This window comes from Ambystoma mexicanum, chromosome 8 (genome assembly GCF_040938575.1).
Source record: "Ambystoma mexicanum isolate Mex_15411 chromosome 8, UKY_AmexF1_1, whole genome shotgun sequence".
Taxonomy (NCBI): domain Eukaryota; kingdom Metazoa; phylum Chordata; class Amphibia; order Caudata; family Ambystomatidae; genus Ambystoma; species Ambystoma mexicanum.
The window spans coordinates 53746240-53766595 of NC_090929.1; the positions used below are offsets into that span (position 1 = coordinate 53746240).

The window sequence follows — 20356 nt, forward strand, 5'->3', positions numbered from 1 at the left end:
GCACAACGCTACTCCTTTTCTGCAGTGGCTCAAATGGGATAGAAAATGGCGTGGAAGCTTTCCCAGAGCAATGTCAGTATTCAAGATTAATTCCCAAGTCCTCACATCTTTTCTAGTGTGTCTACCTAAAGGAGAGCGCCTTGCTCGCTGCACACACTGATGAGGCATAACAAGGTTAGAACATGGATGGGGTTGCTTGTGTTGCTGTGAAGGGGAGATGTCGCCTAGCAGTTCGTGCTGCTGGACTGCTCCCATTGGTCTCGGGTTCAAGACTAATTTGCGTATAACTGTTTATCTTCTGTAAAGGTTTGGACAGGCTAAAACGAGTGTAATATTTCTTCCAAAAAAACATAGGGGCAGAAATCTATCCTAGGACTTGGTTTGCCAACTTGGGGAGTAAGGACAACACTGGAGTTGGATAGACTCGATAGGATTGTTTAGGGGTTTGAGATTCACACTTAGTGCAACAATGGGGTGGAGTGTAAACGTTGTTTTCTAGCCCTTGTATTTACAGCCTCTTACAGCATGGACCAGAACAATGTTTAAACGTTACCTTCCTGTTTTGCAGCCTTTGGGGTCTTACTATGGGAGATCGCTACCTATGGCATGTCACCATACCCTGGCATTGACCTGTCTCAGGTGTACGAGCTGCTGGAAAAGGATTACCGCATGGAGCGTCCTGAAGGTTGTCCGGAGAAGGTGTACGAGCTCATGAGAGCATGTAAGGATGCTGCTATTTCTGTTCATCGTATAGCACCCACTGAAGAAGGTTACACCCTGCATAAAAGTGCATTACACTTGGGCATTCACCACAATACTCACGAAGTGCCACCTGTTTGGATAGTGACCTCCCCTCTCCCCCTGCTTTCCTAAATATGAGGCTACAGTCTGCGGCAGCAGAGCAGCCCATTCCATAAAAAAATAATACAACCAAGGAAAGTGTGAGAACTTGTAAGATTTGGCACATTTTTCAAATCTCATCCTGCAGCAATGTCTTGAGTAACCATTTCAGGCTGATTCATGGTCAACTTTTATTCAAGACTGAAATAATGGTTTGTTGAGCAGACCCCAAAAACAGCTCTCGTGTATACTGAGCAGCACCAGTTAGCAAGAGCCACCTTTGAGGAATAAGGAGCTGGTATATAGCGTGCCACATATTTCACTTCAACATGAGATGTAAATGGGGTTTCCTGTTTTAGGGGTTTATTTATTTATACTTCTGGGGTGTTTTTCCACTGTTTTAAACATTTTTCACAATCTGTGTTTATCAGTGTTTTCAGGGTCGCCCAATTAAAAAAAAACTCAGATAATTGTTTTTTCCAGCGTAAACACCATTTATTTTTGTTTCATTGCGTGCATAGGTAGGGTAATATTTCTCAGTGCAAGATGTTATAACCACTTCATGTTGTTCCTGTAATCTCTAGCATTTCTACAAGTCAAGGCAGTTGGCCGCAGCACTAGGTTCATTGCAGCACCTAACCAATGATATTTAAAATATTCACTAACATCTTGGACTGCGGCTGCTAATGAGTCAAATTGCAAAATAAACTCGAACACTCCAGTTCGCAGTAACGTTTGCCCAATCTGTCAAATCCTTCTTAGGAAAAACAATGTGAACTAAGCAGGTTAATTCTTAATAAATGACACAGGACTCTGCACAGTGCTTTCTGAACCCTCAGTAGTTACTAGATTTCATCCGACCAGTGCTCTAATTGCACTCAATTGTTTTCTCTGCGTTTCTATTGGTTGGCACAGCGCACATGTTCCATCTCCAATTCGAGGACAATGCAGGAAATGGGATACATTTACTCAGGCAATCAGTGGCGTATTTAGGCTATCTGCTGCCCTGGGCCCAAATAAGTGCACCAGACAATGCCATTCTTGAAGTCGGGCATTTTATTTAGTGGGAACTGTGGTGAGAAATAGAGTGGAGGTTTAATGTTTCTTGTTTTGTTTAAGGTCAGGTAGAACTAGGGTGCCACTAGCACGAAGACCATAATTGCAATATCTCTGCTACATACATCGTGCATCCGTCAGAAACGTAATGTTAATCTGCAGCAAGCTCACAGCCACGCTATCAAATACACTATGTATGTCTATACCGTGTCACATGCCACCTAGTGCACCAACACTAAGCATTTCTGTACATGCATGTTTAGGCCATGGGCCTATTGCCTGTCTTGCAAACACCCGCGGGTGACTTTTCTAAAGAAATCGAAGTAGGCGACCATGCTGGTGCCTCAATGGAGCCATGCCCTTTTATCAGCGCAGGCAGAAGAATGCAGTGCAGTGCAGTACTTTGCACAAAACAGATCCCTTGTTTCACCGCAAAATAACTTAGTCGATGTCGGAGAGACAGACCAGGTGGCGGCGCACTGAAGAATAAAGGCGGATATCAAATTATTACAGCTCGGATCCAATAAAACAGCTCCTCTCCACTGAATGCATGAAGAGTTATTTTGTTTCCATTGTTTCATTTTCAGAGGGAAAGAAATCCCATGGGACTGTACGTTAGATCGTGAAAGGAAAAGGTGTTTGCTTTCTTCTCCGTTTGTCACTAAAGCGTTAATAGTGCACAATGTAAGACTCCAACGCAAAAAGAGCATAGCTCAGTTTGAAAACAATAAGGGGCCTGTTAATATGCTTGTTAAGCAGGCTCTTGCAGGTTTGTATGAACTGATGTAGCGCCTAAACAATGACTTTTAAAATAGTAAAAAAAATGGAAATAAGTTTTTTCATTTGTCGTGTCAGTGTTCCGACTAGGCAGTCAATTCCACTTTCTGCCACAAGGTGACAATGGTGGCTAATAGACAATGCTGAAGCAGAGCTGTGAGGATATCTCATCAGCAACGCTTCAGTCTTGGAAATAAGACAACTCAGAACAATAGCGGTTCGAATCCAGCAGCCCGCACTTTGCAGTTATTAAATACCGGGGTTTATCAGAGTCCCCTGAGAAATATAACATTAACAGGGGGGTATCAGATTTTTTCGGTATTCCCCAGAAACCTCAGATGTTAACAAACGCCGTACATATTATGCTTCCAATGTCTCCCAGAGATTTCCTAATTTAGTTCTGCTTAAAGAACCTATCGTGCCATTCCCAAAATACTGAACGTTTAAAACCAATTGAAAGAATGGCAATCGACACTGCTGTAGAGAGACCAACACTGCAACTGCATGACTAAACCATTCTAGTAGATGGCCACATTCTCCAGCATGGGATCTGGCATGGATTCACATGCTCATGAATATTCCCCGTCGTCAGGCTGGGAATCCTTGGTAAAGAAAAAAAATCAGTACCAGTTTCGTTTCTGAACTGTCTTTCTTAGTAACCAATCACTGGTCCCTGGGTCATACTGCCCCCAGCCAATGACTGCCCTCTCCCTAAGCCCCTCCCCTGGCAGCCATCCTCAGATTTTTACCGCACGTTCAAGTGTTGGGAGTCCTCGTGCTAGCTCTCGAGCTTTTACTGCGTTTTCGCGCTTTTTTCAAAGAGATTTTCTAATTTTTCGGTTAAATTGAGCCCTAAGCTCCACCGTTCTACGTCTGATCAAAGGGGACCCGTTTCGGAATTTTCTACGCCCCTCAAGGGTGAAGTTTTCGTCAAGTTACGCTTCTTGGAGGATTCCAGAAGATCTGAGGCCTACCATGGACATGGCCCAGGACAAGGGAAGCTCGATGCCCGGATTCAAGCTGTTCAGGAACTGCCCTGGATGCGGATTACAGAATGTTTTCAAGGAGGACGAGCATTGGAGATGTCTCTACTGCCTTCATGAGGACAAGACGCACGCGGAGAAGGACTGTGCGTTCTGCAAGAACCTATCGGAACGGACCATGAGGCATCGTCGTACCCACCTCACCAGCTGGCTGGAGAAGGGCCCAGCAAGTGAGAAGAAAAGATCAGAGCGGTCTTCTAAGTCCTGTGAGGGCTCCCCAGCGACGGGGGCCCAACAGAAGGCTAAGCACCGCGAGTGCCGAACGGTCGGGCTCTTCGGCTGCCAGGCAGGGCGCGCCTTCCCCGGCACCATCAACCAAGAGCCAAAAGCTTCTAGAGAGGCTCCGGTCGATCTCGAAGGATTCAGCTGAGGGGGAAGCGAGGCGGTGACCCTCTCCCCAAGGTGAAGGCCTCAAGCGCGCCCAAGGTGGTGAAGGCCTTGATTCACCCGGCTAAGGCCTCTATCGAGGGAGTCACGGCGACCCTGGCGAAGCCTGTGGAGGCTACACCAGTGGAGGCGACCTCGGGGCCCAGAGTATCCCTGCCACCGCGGAGGGAATCCCCTTTCCAGCCCATCGACAAGACCCCCGTCAAGACCCCAGTGGAAAAAGAGGGGGGGGTGGTGGCCATTACGGACACGGATTCAGCCTCTGAGGAGGAGCTGGTGGAAACTGTGAAGAACCTCAACGAGAGGTTCGAGAAGGTACGATCCCACGGGAGGGATCCCGAAGAGGTGGTCGAAGAAAGCGACGGTGGCGCCGACTAGGCCCCAGTGGAGGAGCAGCCTTCCCTCCCGTCGCAGCCATTGCCCGAACCTCAGGACAACTCGGCGGCCATTTTGATGGAAATCCAAACCTTATGCACGGAGATAAGGACGAGATTACCACGAACCCCGGCGGATGATCCAGAACCGGGCCCGTCGGGAAGCCCTCCTAACAAGCGGAGGAGAATTCATCCCTCCCTGCCCTTCATGCCCCCACGACCCGTGGAGCTCTCATCCCCCCTCACCGGACCCCAGGCGACGGATACGGGGACGGATGCCGACGGTGGTGACGGGACGGACCTTCTGTCACCACTCCCTCGGGCTTCCCCGCCTGACGAAATTGGCTCCTTTCACGCCATGATTGCCAGGGCATCCGAGCTCTTCCAGCTCTGCCCCGAGGAACAGAAGGAGGGTTTCCTCTATCAACTGCGAGAGGCCAAGAGAAAGGTGGTCCTCGCGGTACCGTTTCTCAACGATATCTTGGACGAGGGACTTGTGATCCTGAAGAACCCGTCCACGACGCCTGCCAAGAGGGACAGGTACAAGAAGTAGTACCGGGTCCCGGACGCCGCCCCTTTTTGCCTCAGGGCTCAACCTACGCCGGATTCAGTTCTCAGTGGCGGCCAAGAAGGCGGCGGGGGCGACAGCCTCAACCTCTACTTCCCCACCTGATGGCGAGGGTAAGAAATTGGATGCCATCGGGCGATGGGGTCATCTCATCGGCGGCGACGACAATTAAGGTGGCCAACGCCTTAGCGATTGTGGCCCGTTACGACCGGGAGCTGTGGTACAAGATAACTCCCCTACTGGACTTCCTACCAGAGGATAAGAGGGCGGAGGCCCTGGAGACCCTGCAGGAATGTGAGGTGGCGTCTGACCACGCCATAACGGTGGCAACGGACATTGCCAACACCGGTTTTCGTCAGTTAGGCAATGGTGTTTGCCTTTGACGACGTGGCTGGCTCAAGGCGACAGACTTCCGTCAAGACGTGCAGACCAGGGTTTTGGACATGCCGTTAGACGGCAACAACCTATTTGGGAAAATGGTGGATGATTCGCTTTAGGTCATCAAGGCCGACACAGACGGCCTGAGCCCTGTGAGTCCTTCAGCAACGACGGCCCTTTCGGAGCGCCGGAGGCAGACGGGGGGCCTCCAAGGCCTCTAAGGGATCAGGCGGTGGCTCCTCTACGTACCGCCAGGCGACCCGCTCCTCGTCCCAGGAGGCTTACAGGGGTCGCGGCAAGCAAGCAAGCAAGGAGGATTGCAGCGTCGTCGCCAAGGAGGCAAAGGTGGCAAGGCCGCCTCCAAGCAAGAATGAACCGGCCATAGCGTCTGGTCCCCACCGAAGCACCCCGGTGGGAGGTCGGCTGGCGAAGTTCGTCAGCGTGTGGGAGTCCATCTCCACCGACCGTTGGGTGCTGGATGCCCTGGCCCATGGGCACACTCTTGAATTCCAAAAGAAGTGTCCCTGCATTCCTCCCGTGGCCAGGAAGGAAAATCGCGTCCCTCAACTGCTGTTGGAGGTAAAGGCGATGCTCAAGAAAGGTGCCATCGAGCTCGTCCCTAAGAGGCTGCGGGGCTCCGGAGTATACTCGAGATACTTCCTTGTCAGAAAGAAGACAGGCCGTTGGCGCCTTATCCTGGACCTACGTCGGTTGAACAAATACATCAAGGCACAGAAGTTCAGGATGGTCACTCTCCAGCACCTGGAGGAGGGCAACTTCCTATCGTCGTCGGACTTGGAGGATGCTTACTTCCACATCCTCATCCTAAAAGGACACCGAAAGTTCCTCAGCTTTGTAGTCTTACGATGCCACTACCAATTCAGAGCTCTGCCATTCGGATTGAAGTCGCACCCAGGGTGTTCACCAAGTGCCTAACGCCACTGGCGGCGCGGCTGCGCCTGCAGGGGATCCACGTCTACCCCTACCTGGACGACTGGCTCATCCGTGCAAGGACAAGAGAACTTGCCGTCGAGCACATGGCGGAGACGGTCTGCTTACTCACGGAGCTGGCTTTCTCCATCAACTACCCAAAATCCTATTTGGTTCCGTCACAGGTGGCGCTGTTTCTGGGAGCGAAGCTCGATACAGTGGAATGATTGGTCTCTCCGTCACAGGAAAGGACGAAGGCCATTTTAGGCAAGGTGCAGCACCTGCTAGCCACCTACGTGGCCAGGGTGAGATCCATCAAGTCCCTCCTCGGTATGATGGCCTCATGCATCTATCTAGTGCGCCTGTGCAGGCTACGGTTGCGTCCTCTACAGGAGTTCCTCGACGCCCGCTGGATGCAAGCGGCGGGTAGCTTCGAAGACGAGATCCCGCTCAATGAGGTTTTCCGTCAGGCGATCCAGTGGTGGGGCACCCGTGCACACCTCACGGCAGGCACGGACTTCAGACTCCGGCACACCAGGAGATGGTGACGACGGACACCTCCCTGGAGGGATGGGGTGCGCACACCGGAGATCTTCAGGCAAGAGGCCTTTGGCTCCCGGAGGAGAGGTCTCTCCACATCAACATCTTGAGCTCCGCGCCGTGTTCTGGGCGCTCAAGTCGTTCCTCCCGTCCCTCAAGGGCAAGGTCGTGAGGATCTTCACCGACAACACCACCACGATGTTCTACAGCTGGAAGCGGGGAGGCACCAGATCCCCAGCCCTATCCAAGGAGGCCCAGGATCTGTGGCACTGGGCCATCGCCCAGGGGATGTTTCTGGTGCCCTTCCATCTGGTAAGAATAAAAAACACCATTGCCGACTCACTCAGCAGGCAGCTACGCTCGTGCCACGAGTGGGGAACTACGACGGGATAGTCAATGCTAAAATTCACCAGGCGGAGGTCTCATCAATAAACACACTAATAAGTGAGTTCAACAATCATTTATTGCAATGCAAAACTTCAGCGGAAGGGCTGACTGCAAGATACACCATAGGGATGCTATCTAGAGTGAGCTACTAACATTACAGTGAGCAGGCTCTTTATAGGAAAATGTTTACTTTGAGTCTGACTGGCGCGAAGCCCAGGCACTTCCTGACATACAGTTTCCTTCCAAAACACTTTTGGCTGTTATTCCAGCCCTTGCGGTGACATTTTACAAAGGCCGAACATTTGCAAATGGTCATTACTCATATAGCTTATCTAAGCAAGTCAAAATATCCTTCAGGATGCACGTGTAATCTTTAACATGCATGGTCGTAAAAACAAGCTAATTCATCACATTTGACACAGTGGGGAATTTGCAAACTACACATCTTGCCGCGGTAGTGATAATAATATCCATTCATGGGCTGCTGGACAATAGCAGGACATATCTTTTACAGAATGACGCACAAGCTCTGACACAAGTTCCCCTTCCCACATATCCCAAAGAATAACAACTCCGAATATAGATACGCTTTATGCTTATGTTTCGGGAAAGAGTGCGGATGCTAGCAATCATCATTCATAGAGGAGACCCCAGGGTCAATGAATGCATGCTGACTCGCACGGCAGCTTTAGACAGGACGGGAAGTGCAAGAGCGTTAACAGACATTATTTATGTAGCCTTTACAGGAAAGGAGAACAGAGGGAACATTCCTAAGCCTGTGAGTAATATCTGTTCCAAGCGAAAACCCTGGGCCTCGTGTGCGGACACAAAAACAGTTGGTTTAACATGGACATAATGCTATAACATGGGCAATGGGTTTAAGTCTTGCTGAGGCAAAGAAACATGGCAATTACATGAATTTGGTATTTACAGGATCAAGTGGCTCGGCTCGTCCAACGACGAACTCCAAATGCCAGAGGTTCGCCAGCAGGTTCCCCCAGCCGAGGAGCATGGGCGATGCTTTCTCGTTCCCCTGGGACGGCCTGTTCCTGTATGCGTTTCCTCCGTTGCCGCTGCTGCTTCGACTCATCAGCCAGCTCAATCAAGAGGTCCCAGTGCAGGATGATCCTCGTCGCACCGGCGTGGCCGAGACATATCTGGTTCCCGGACCTTCTGGACCTCTCAGCTTCCCCACCAGTCAAGCTGTCGACGGACGCAGATCTTCTCTCCAGAGAGGGAGGCGCCATTCTTCATCACGACCCGGAGTCGCTGAACTTGCAGGCCTGGCTCCTGCAGCACTAGAGTTTGGAGGGTACAATATCCCGGCTGACGGCTCTTGCAAAGGCCAGGGCGTCCTCAACTCAAGTGCTGCGGACATAAGTGGAAGAGGTTCTGTCTGGTGCCGTGCACAGATCAACCCTCTGCGTATTACGGCACCTCAAGTGCTACCATACCTGCTGTCGCTGGCCAAACCTGGACTAGCTCACGCTTCCATCAAGATGCATCTGGCAGTGATCTCCCGATACACCAGAACTGCAGGACGGCTGTCCTTGTGGTCTCATTGACTGGTGAAGGATTTTATGAAGGGACTGTGCCAATCGTTCCCGCCGGTGAATGCTCCAGCCCCGGCGTGGGAGCTCAACGTGGTGCTGACCAGGCTCATGGGGCCACCTTTCGAGCCTTTGCATTCGGCTCTGTTGAAGTTCCTGTCATGGAAGACAGCGTTCCTTGTGGCCATCACCTCCGCACGACGCGTGGGAGTGATTCAAGCCCTATCCTGCAAGCCTCCATACTTGACTTTTCACGATACAAGGGTGGTGCTGAGGACGCACCCCTCTTTCATGCCCAAGGTGCCGTGGGACTTCCATCTTAACGAACCCTTGGTGTTGCCAGTTTTCTTTCTGTCGCCTTCGTCACCGGCCGAGAGGACTTTGCACTCGCTGGATGTAGCTAGAGCGCTTAAGTTCTACGTGGACCGAACAAAGAGTTTTCGGAAGTCATCACAGCTGTTTGTGAACTTTGGACATGTGAACCAAATGAAGGCTCTCTCGAAGGCTTCCATTTCCAGATGGCTCTCTGGCTGCATCGTGTACTGTCATCGGTTGGCCAACCGACAGATGCCCGGCCGTCCGAGAGCCCATTTAACCAGAGCGATCGCAGCTACTACGGCGTTCTTATCTGGTGTGCCCCTGCTGGACATCTGCAGGGCTGCTACGTGGAGGTCAACGCACACCTTCACGAGATTCTACTGCGTCGACCGGGATTCCAGGGAGGTGTCCAGAGTCGGCCAAGCAGTGCTGCGCAACCTGTTCGCCTGAAGGTGGGCCTGGTGAGGAGGTAAGAGTTGCTTAATGTTGAGTTTATGTAATGCTTAATGTTGAGCCTTTTGCCACCTCCCGTGGTTGTGCATGTGTGTGTACTGCTATGTATTCTTATATTCATGAGCATGTGAATCCATGCCAGACCCCTTGCTGGCGAAGGAACAAGTTACTTACCTGTAACTGTTGTTCTCCAGCATGGGTCTGACATGGATTCACATGCGAACCCTCCCTCCTTCCCCTCTACGGCTCTTCACTTGGTCATACTGCCACTTTACTTGCTACCAAATCTGAGGATGGCTGCCAGGGGAGGGGCTTAGGGAAAGGGCAGTCATTGGCTGGGGGCAGTATGACCCAGAGACCAGTGATTGGTTACTACTAAGAAAGACAGTTCAGAAACGAAACTGGTACTGATTTTTTTCTTTACCGAGGATTCCCAGCCTGACGGGGAATATTCATGAGCATGTGAATCCATGCCAGACCCAAGCTGGAGAACAACAGTTACAGGTAAGTAACTTGTTCCATCTCCCTCTCTTGCCACGAAGATGCCCCTCCTCTCCCCGCCCCTGCACTGTAATGCCATTCACTGTGTTCCCAGATGCCATGGTGGCCTACAGCTCCTGTGGAGTGCAGCTCTTACCTGGCGGATTCTTTTTTTTGGGCTTTTGTTAAAAAGAAATGGCCCTCCATCGGATGAAGCCACCCTGTCCACTGGTGCAAACAATGACTGCAAGGACCGGTTAACCGAAAAGGGAGGATCCAACACAGAGGAAACCCCTCAAGGGGGCAAACACTTGTCAGTAGAATGGTAGTTGCAGACAGGATTGATGTGAAGACAGCTGCAGCCAGGGCAAAACCTGACAGCAGCTGTCGGTGAGGGCTGGCCAGGCAGCACCCAAATCATATAATCGCAGAAAGAACTGACATATGCTGGGCTGGAAAATAACAAACTTCAGCAGGGTAAAGGGGCGAGGCAGCAAGCCGCTGTCATGACCACTGTGAGGGGGCACAAGTTGTGCCACAAGCAGGCTCCCACCAGAACCCTGAGGGCCTTAAAGCCACTGCAAAAGGGCTCCTGGAGCCAGTCCTGGCACTTTTGGCACCAGGCTCATATGTAGGAAGTAAGGGCTGTTCAAACTAGGTCCCATTTATGTACATGGGCTTTTAAATCCAACATGGAAGCACCCACACAGTCTAGTTATAAGAACCAAGCCATGCGGTCTAGTGTTTTGGGTGTGGCAGGCCTGGAACTATTTTCCCTGGTACTAATTTACCTGGGCTATATAAACCACACCCTGACTGCAGAACATGCTTTGTGTTATTCTGCAACCAGCAGTGTGACGCTCACTGTGTCCAGCTCCTGGTCTTCAGCATCTTCCTGTAATCCTGCAAGAACAAGATTATTCTGTTTTACCTGAGAAAACACCATCCAGCACTCAGCATCTCAACTGGGCTGCAATCTGTGGAAAGCGAGAGAAGAAGAAACAACACTCACCTGTACGTAAGTACTAGCTTAAGGACTTCTGGCGAACCGCTACCACAGCTGCTGTTAGAACATTGCGACCTGCAATAATGAAAAAGGGAAAAACAATATTAGAACGCGCGCTTCCAAAACATCGAATTCCATCAGTCTTACCTGAATTCCATTGCACTACGCCACGCTTCCATCCGGAGCACCACAGCAACATCTGCAAAGGAAAAGAGACCTATTCACGTTTGCTTTCAATATTAAAGAACCACACAGCGCTGTACTACCTTAACGGATTTTCATTGCGCTCTCATCCACTCGCAGCACCACAGCAGCCTGCGAGGAGAAGAAGAAAACACAGGGAAGCTTCAAAAGACAATAAAGGCGCTGCACTTCGTGCTTTCTCTTACCTAGAAACGTGCCTCTCCATCAGGCACGCCAGCATCAAGACCTTCACACCCGAAAAGGAGATAAAGACATTAACGAATTCCCACCATAAACAGAACAAAGACTTACAATTAACAAACCTACCTGCCTACCAGCAGATTTGGGGTCACAGCAGGCTTAGGCCCAAGGAAGGCATACTGCATCAGTGAAGCAACTCTGTCAGCTCGCCAACAAACGTCAAGCGCCCCTGCACAAGAAACAGAGGACATATTGCTCACCCTACAAATAACTTAAGATTCATTATTCAGCACTGGGCAACTACGCATCCAGGGTTCCAGATCTCAGAGCCTTCCAGATGCCCCAGGGGATATCGGGTGAGCGTAACAGCCAGAAGAGGACCAAAGCAAAGGCTACAAACACCGAGCAGGAATGGGGGAAAGAACACAATATCACAAAGAACACTATAAAAGCGTTGAGATTCCGTCTTTTGGACTTCTAACGGTCACACTTAAGTTGTAGTTTGCCATCTTGGGATGGGCTGCTGGAGTATGTGCTTGACAAGTCTGTTGTGTTGGGGACTTCAATGCTAACAGCAAGAGCTCAAGGGGGTGCCATTTCTTCATTATTTCCTCATGGTAGACTTCGTCCCAGGCAGAAAAACCTTCCCTGTTGCTGGCAGGAATCACGTTAAGTACCATTGTCAAGTGGGACAGGCCGGTGTACCTCCGCATTGATGGCAAGTGTCGTCAGCCATCTTTGCGGTAAGTTGTGAGAAATACTTAGAGGCTGCTGGGTCAAGCTTGGAAAAAGCATTCCTAGTCTTTTAAAACATTCCGGCATCGTTTTGACATGAGAGTAGCATAGTTTGATATAATTGGGCAATAATGCCCTGGCATTTGCATATGGCAGACTAACATGTTCACTATGACACACAAGGTGCAGACACTCAAATGTGGTAGAAATGTTTTCTAGGAGGTTCTAAATGTGTTCAAATAAAGTACAGGCTCATGCACAGAGGTTCTCATTTTGCAGCAAAGCTGTTGCATTCTTTCACATTCCACCATTTGCAGTATGTGAAACAGTGCATTTCTGTCTTGTACGAACTGTCGTTAATTATTCCAGAGAAAAATGGCGAACAGCCGAAGTTCCTGCAACTGATACCATGCTCCCTTATCTCTGCAAGAACAGGGAACCTACGTAAGCTTCCTGAATCTGGTGGAAGCCATCTTGGCCATTCTCCTTCGCTCCCAGGTGGTCATGTGACATAACCCCTCCGTCCCTTTGTATTGGGTCTCCCCATCAATCCCATGCATTTGCCATCAAGGGAAAAAGAGGAAATAGTAGGGCCTTGGACAAGACTCCTGTGCAACACAGAACATCTAAACATTGTGTTCTCTAGGCATCCAAAGGCTAAAGAGGACCACCTCCTCTTTCACACACAGAGGGATTTTGGTTTCGGGGCAACAAGCCTCAATTTTTGTGAAATTAAGGAGCAGGTCAAAAAGGGCTCATTCAGGTAAAATGGATTTCACCATGTGGAACCAGCCACCTAACTAACGAAATGGAGGGGTGAAAACTCTCTGGGACACTATTAAGAGTACCTTAAGGCAGAGCACATAAACAGAGCCACTCTGTAAGGCTTTAGATAAAGCCTGTCTGTTAGGAAAAATAAGTTCAGAAACCCATAAAAACGAGAAAAAGTGCACTGGGTGCCCATGGCACGGCTTTCTACCCAACAGGTCCTTTGGCCATAAAAGAAGAAAAAAAGTCGAAAAACCATGGGAGCCAGCAAAAGGTTTAGGGGATCCAGAAATTCTGGTGCCAGAACCCAAAAATGAAATTTTGCGCTTAAGTTTTCGATGATCTTTATCAACTCCAACATTCTACATCTTTTCTAGTTCTTATGAATATTCCCTGTCATCAGGCCGGGAATCCTCAGTAAAGGAAAAACTATTTCACTTTCACCTACAAACTGTATTTCTCCTCTAAACCAATCACTGTCCTCTGGGTCATACTGCCCCCAGCCAATGACAGTCCTCTCCCTAAGCCCCTCCTCTGGCATCCATCGTCAGATTTTTACTGCACGCTTCATTGTTGGGTGTCCGAGTTGTGCTCTGTGAGCTACATCTACATTTTTTTGTTTTATGTTATGTTACTTGGCATTTATATAGCGCCTTATGTATCATTGGTATGACCTCAAAGCGCTGGTAGGTTGAACGCCCTCAGGAACCGCAGTTAAAGTCAGTAGAGAGGGAGAATGTCGTATGGTGCGTGTGTGCCCCGGATATGTGCAGCTGCTGTGGTTGTTGCATGATAGCTGCTTCTTAGCAGTAGGTGTGGTGCTGAGGAGATCAGTTGGATGTGTTCAGTCTGGAGGGTGGACACCTAGATTGAGTTCTGGCTGTGTTAGGCCCGAGGAGACGCCTAAACTAGCCAGTATGTGCTCAGATAGCTGTGTTTTATTAGGTTGATGAGGTGTTTGTGGAGTCATGTTAGTATGAGAACAGCTAGGCCGAATGTGTCATAGCATAGCTGTGTTCTAGTTGAATGATGGTGTATAGGAGAGAGTAAGCATACTAGTGCAATATGGTGGATATCAGTAAAGTGCTTGCGACCAAGCACGAGAGCAGGACAGGGGGCGGGGGGTGCATAGCGGCATACGTATATAAAGCAACAGGATGGGTAGGGTAAACGTGATACAGATGACATGGCGATACAGGTATGTAGCATAAGTAGCATATATACATAGCATAAATAGGAGATACAGAGATATACAGCGATATATCCACTCCATCCACTAAACTTTAGCACAGTGATATTAGGCACACTTTCTTAATTCAACTACACTGCAGTGACGCTATTAGCCACACTTCACTTTCTAGAATCAACCTCCGCACAGTGACGCTATTAGGCACACTTTCCAGATTCAACTATACCACAGTTACGCTATTAGGCACACTTTGTAAGTTCAAACTTTGGCATAGTGATGTTATTAGGAAAGGGTTTTTTTGCTCCCGGTTATCTTGGTTGTAAAGATTAGAAATGATATCCATAACACTTTGGTTAGTACAAAGTGATTCGTTTATTTGCGGTCAGCCGACACGTGTTTCGACCCGTACGGTCTTTCTCAAGGCTGAACAGTGTTCAATGGTGACAAGTGTTAATGTGATTTGTGACAATTGTGTGACAGATTATATTATGTTCCATTGTGGTGTAGGGGTGATGTGCAGTAAGTGACAAAAAATAGCAAAAAGTAGCATCACGTCAAAAAACATTGACGTGTTAATTTATAAAAAGCATTGTTGCATGCAAACAAGGAGAAGGGGAGGAAAAGAAAAGGGAGAAGGTTAGCAAGTGGGCAGAAGGGGAGGAATTGGTTTTTCTTTTCTTTAATGAGGTAAAATCCTCTTACCTAGTCTGTTTGTTGATTGCCCTCAGTGGGGTTTTGTTCAATTTGGAACCGTCCTTACGGCAGTCCTGGCTCCTATTGGGCCCTGTGATAAGGAGGTACAATAACGGTGGATGAAAAAGCATTGTGGTACGATCTGCCTGATTGATTTCTAGTTGGTTCCCAGCTAGTGAGTGTACTTAGCGGCGTCGAAATCACATCACGTGCAAATTCCGGCTCGTGTGTGTTTCTTGGCCGTGTGGGTCGTCCCTAGCGATTTCTTTGGTCCATTATGGGGGCCCCCTGTGTGGGTGCTGTGAGCTGGTCTGGATTGACATCAAGAGCTCTTTGGTAGACGCTCTTGTGTGTGGCCAGCCACTCGAAGGGTTGGTGTTGTTCCGGGTCGCTCGAGTGGGGAACTGGTCTATGGGAATGTCCCTGCTGGTTAGAAGTCTGCTAACCATGAGGGCGGGCGGGGAGGCTTACCTTTGTATTCTGTCTGCGTTCCAGGGCAGCGGTCTGCTCCTTTACTCCACCGCTCTGGTGGCCGCCATTATAAGGCGCTTGTGAGCTAGCTGAATCGCGTTATGTGACGAATGCGCATGCTCAGTGGCATAGCATACTGCGAATGTCACTGAGCATGCGCGTGTCCTGTCGTGTCTGCGCATGCTCAGTGGATCATTGCTGGCACTGTAGTGTTCGGAGTGGTGAGATCTGAGAAGAGGTTGTATGGGGCCATTGGCCCATGGCAATTGGTTGGTTGCCAGGGAGGGGGGAATTAGTGTTGGGAGGCGCATAAACCAGAAAGTGTTCCTTATGAGGAGAGTCGTGAGGATATTTGAGCTTGGTGGGAAATTCATGTTCCAGTTTGTGTGTGCAGGGGAGTTTGTTGGACCCCGGGCCACATAAGGATTCTATGTAATGTGGGGATAGATACAATTGGTATGTGTGTCAAGGACATGGGTTGGGCATAGAGTTGCCCTCAGATTAGAAAAATAGGGAGAGGAGAGGAAATGTTTACAGGAAGACATTTAGATCGTGGTCTTTGTTCAGGCCATTTTTAACACATCTAAAGTGACAAATTAGCCGTGCTTCTTCTTGTCTTAATTTCAGAATTCTGTCTCCTCCTCTTGGTCCCAGCCGTACCATCTTGAGTCCGATGAACCTGATGTCACTCTTATTGTCCATTTGATGATACTTTTGCCAGTGGTTTGCGAGTGGCAGTTTCGGATCTTGTGAATGTATGCTGTTGATGTGCTCTCTAATCCTAAAACGTGTCTCACGAATAGTGCTGCCTATATATATCTTGTTGCAAACACAGATTATTGCATATATCACATATTTGCTTTTGCAGTTGATGTGCTCTTTGATATTGAAGATTGGGCAGCCTGAGAATTTTGCACATTTGGTCTGGGTTGCATACTTGCACATGGCGCAAGTCCCGCATTTCGTGAAACCCATTGGTGTGCGTTTACTGAGCCAATCTTGTGCTGTAATGTTTTTGTCTGACAGGAAAGAGGGGCTTAATAAAGTTCTTAGAGTTGGTGCTCTTCCGTAGGACATACTGGGATATGTTTCCAGTTGTGACCTAATATGTTCATCCATGCGGAGTAATCCCCAGTGCTTTGTCAAGATTTTTTGGAATGCGTAGCTGTCCTTGTTGTATCTGGTTACAAATCTGATCACAGGATTGTTATTTTGTCTTCCGGGTTTGGGCTGGAGTAGAGTTGGTCTTTCTAATTGACAGGCCTGTTTTCTTGCTTGTGTCAAGTTTTCTTGGGGATATCCCCGACTTTTGAATCTTCGATCTAGTAGGTTGCACTCATCTGTGAAGGATCTCTCTGTGCTACAGTTTCTTCTTGCCCTAATGTATTCCCCTTTGGGTATGTTGCGTATAACGCTCTTTCTATGGCAACTTTCGGCATGCAAGGTGGAGTTTACTTCCGTTGGCTTCCGGTAGGTTCTGGTAGTGATTTCGTTTTCTTCTATCTCAATTGTTAAGTCCAGAAAGTCAATTCGAGTCTTGCTGGTGTGGCTGATTAGTTCAATGCCAAAGTCATTGGTGTTGAGATAATCCATATATTCAGTGAGCTCTACTTCTGTTCCTTTCCAAATTAGGATAATGTCATCTATGAATCTGGCCCAGTTGACAATGAGCCTGGTGTATCTGTCTTCCTTCATTGCATGCTTGATTTCGTAGGAGTGCATGAAGCAGTTAGCTAGAGCTGGAGCATAGCTGGCTCCCATTGCGATCCCCTTCGTTTGTTTAAAGTATTCCAGCTCTAGCTAACTGCTTTATGCACTCCTACGAAATCAAGCATGCAATGAAGGAAGACAGATACACCAGGCTCATTGTCAACTGGGCCAGATTCATAGATGACATTATCCTAATTTGGAAAGGAACAGAAGTAGAGCTCACTGAATATATGGATTATCTCAACACCAATGACTTTGGCATTGAACTAATCAGCCACACCAGCAAGACTCGAATTGACTTTCTGGACTTAACAATTGAGATAGAAGAAAACGAAATCACTACCAGAACCTACCGGAAGCCAACGGAAGTAAACTCCACCTTGCATGCCGAAAGTTGCCATAGAAAGAGCGTTATACGCAACATACCCAAAGGGGAATACATTAGGGCAAGAAGAAACTGTAGCACAGAGAGATCCTTCACAGATGAGTGCAACCTACTAGATCGAAGATTCAAAAGTCGGGGATATCCCCAAGAAAACTTGACACAAGCAAGAAAACAGGCCTGTCAATTAGAAAGACCAACTCTACTCCAGCCCACACCCGGAAGACAAAATAACAATCCTGTGATCAGATTTGTAACCAGATACAACAAGGACAGCTACGCATTCCAAAAAATCTTGACAAAGCACTGGGGATTACTCCGCATGGATGAACATATTAGGTCACAACTGGAAACATATCCCAGTATGTCCTACAGAAGAGCACCAACTCTAAGAACTTTATTAAGCCCCTCTTTCCTGTCAGACAAAAACATTACAGCACAAGATTGGCTCAGTAAACGCACACCAATGGGTTTCACGAAATGCGGGACTTGCGCCATGTGCAAGTATGCAACCCAGACCAAATGTGCAAAATTCTCAGGCTGCCCAATCTTCAATATCAAAGAGCACATCAACTGCAAAAGCAAATATGTGATATATGCAATAATCTGTGTTTGCAACAAGATATATATAGGCAGCACTATTCGTGAGACACGTTTTAGGATTAGAGAGCACATCAACAGCATACATTCACAAGATCCGAAACTGCCACTCGCAAACCACTGGCAAAAGTATCATCAAATGGACAATAAGAGTGACATCAGGTTCATCGGACTCAAGATGGTACGGCTGGGACCAAGAGGAGGAGACAGAATTCTGAAATTAAGACAAGAAGAAGCACGGCTAATTTGTCACTTTAGATGTGTTAAAAATGGCCTGAACAAAGACCACGATCTAAATGTCTTCCTGTAAACATTTCCTCTCCTCTCCCTATTTTTCTAATCTGAGGGCAACTCTATGCCCAACCCATGTCCTTGACACACATACCAATTGTATCTATCCCCACATTACATAGAATCCTTATGTGGCCCGGGGTCCAACAAACTCCCCTGCACACACAAACTGGAACATGAATTTCCCACCAAGCTCAAATATCCTCACGACTCTCCTCATAAGGAACACTTTCTGGTTTATGCGCCTCCCAACACTAATTCCCCCCTCCCTGGCAACCAACCAATTGCCATGGGCCAATGGCCCCATACAACCTCTTCTCAGATCTCACCACTCCGAACACTACAGTGCCAGCAATGATCCACTGAGCATGCGCAGACACGACAGGACACGCGCATGCTCAGTGACATTCGCAGTATGCTATGCCACTGAGCATGCGCATTCGTCACATAACGCGATTCAGCTAGCTCACAAGCGCCTTATAATGGCGGCCACCAGAGCGGTGGAGTAAAGGAGCAGACCGCTGCCCTGGAACGCAGACAGAATACAAAGGTAAGCCTCCCCGCCCGCCCTCATGGTTAGCAGACTTCTAACCAGCAGGGACATTCCCATAGACCAGTTCCCCACTCGAGCGACCCGGAACAACACCAACCCTTCGAGTGGCTGGCCACACACAAGAGCGTCTACCAAAGAGCTCTTGATGTCAATCCAGACCAGCTCACAGCACCCACACAGGGGGCCCCCATAATGGACCAAAGAAATCGCTAGGGACGACCCACACGGCCAAGAAACACACACGAGCCGGAATTTGCACGTGATGTGATTTCGACGCCGCTAAGTACACTCACTAGCTGGGAACCAACTAGAAATCAATCAGGCAGATCGTACCACAATGCTTTTTCATCCACCGTTATTGTACCTCCTTATCACAGGGCCCAATAGGAGCCAGGACTGCCGTAAGGACGGTTCCAAATTGAACAAAACCCCACTGAGGGCAATCAACAAACAGACTAGGTAAGAGGATTTTACCTCATTAAAGAAAAGAAAAACCAATTCCTCCCCTTCTGCCCACTTGCTAACCTTCTCCCTTTTCTTTTCCTCCCCTTCTCCTTGTTTGCATGCAACAATGCTTTTTATAAATTAACACGTCAATGTTTTTTGACGTGATGCTACTTTTTGCTATTTTTTGTCACTTACTGCACATCACCCCTACACCACAATGGAACATAATATAATCTGTCACACAATTGTCACAAATCACATTAACACTTGTCACCATTGAACACTGTTCAGCCTTGAGAAAGACCGTACGGGTCGAAACACGTGTCGGCTGACCGCAAATAAACGAATCACTTTGTACTAACCAAAGTGTTATGGATATCATTTCTAATCTTTACAACCAAGATAATCGGGAGCAAAAAAACCCTTTCCACGTACCAAATTGGGGCTCAGGCTTAACCCCAAATCAGCTCCTGTGATCTGGCTTAACTCACAATCTAAATATAACTGTTGCACAGCACAGGCAGGTTCCATTCCTAGAAGCCTCAACCCACAGTATAGTGATGTTATTAGGCTCACTTTCTATGACAGAAAAGGTTTCTATCTGCTGACGGCGGGGACCTGTTCGGTGAATTGCAGCGCCCCTCAAGGGTGAGGATCGTCGAAGTTCTTCGAAGTTTCCAGAAGGCCATCGGGCCTACTCCCCACTATGACAGAGGAGAAGGAAGGAAAATCCCTTTTTCAAGCCGTGCACCATATGCGGTCTACGAAACGTGTTTGTGGAGGACAAACACCTCTAATGCCTTTACTGTCTTCACACGGACCACAAGGAAGGAGAATGCGAGATCTGCCTCGGCTTCTCCAAGAAAACAATGAAGGATTGACACAGTAGGCTGGCGGTGTGGCTAAATGCCAAGGCCTCTGCCCCGTGCCCCAAGCAGAGTCCTGCCTCACCCAGGACTGGCCGGTACGAGGAGCAGGCTTCTAAGTCCTTTGAGGGCACCCCATCCGTGGGGGCCCATGACCAGGCCAAGCACTGCAAGGGCGGC

General features: G+C 48.6%; 1 protein-coding gene across 4 annotated transcripts in view; it reads left to right on the forward strand.

Annotated features, from left to right (window-relative positions):
- Positions 1–20356, forward strand: part of ABL1 (ABL proto-oncogene 1, non-receptor tyrosine kinase) — a 783695-nt gene that overhangs the window by 665612 nt on the left and 97727 nt on the right. For all 4 annotated transcript variants that reach the window (XM_069609270.1, XM_069609271.1, XM_069609272.1 and 1 more), the window contains exon 8: positions 569–721. In XM_069609270.1, the coding sequence (XP_069465371.1) occupies positions 569–721 (153 nt within the window). The remainder of the gene's footprint in view (positions 1–568; positions 722–20356) is intronic.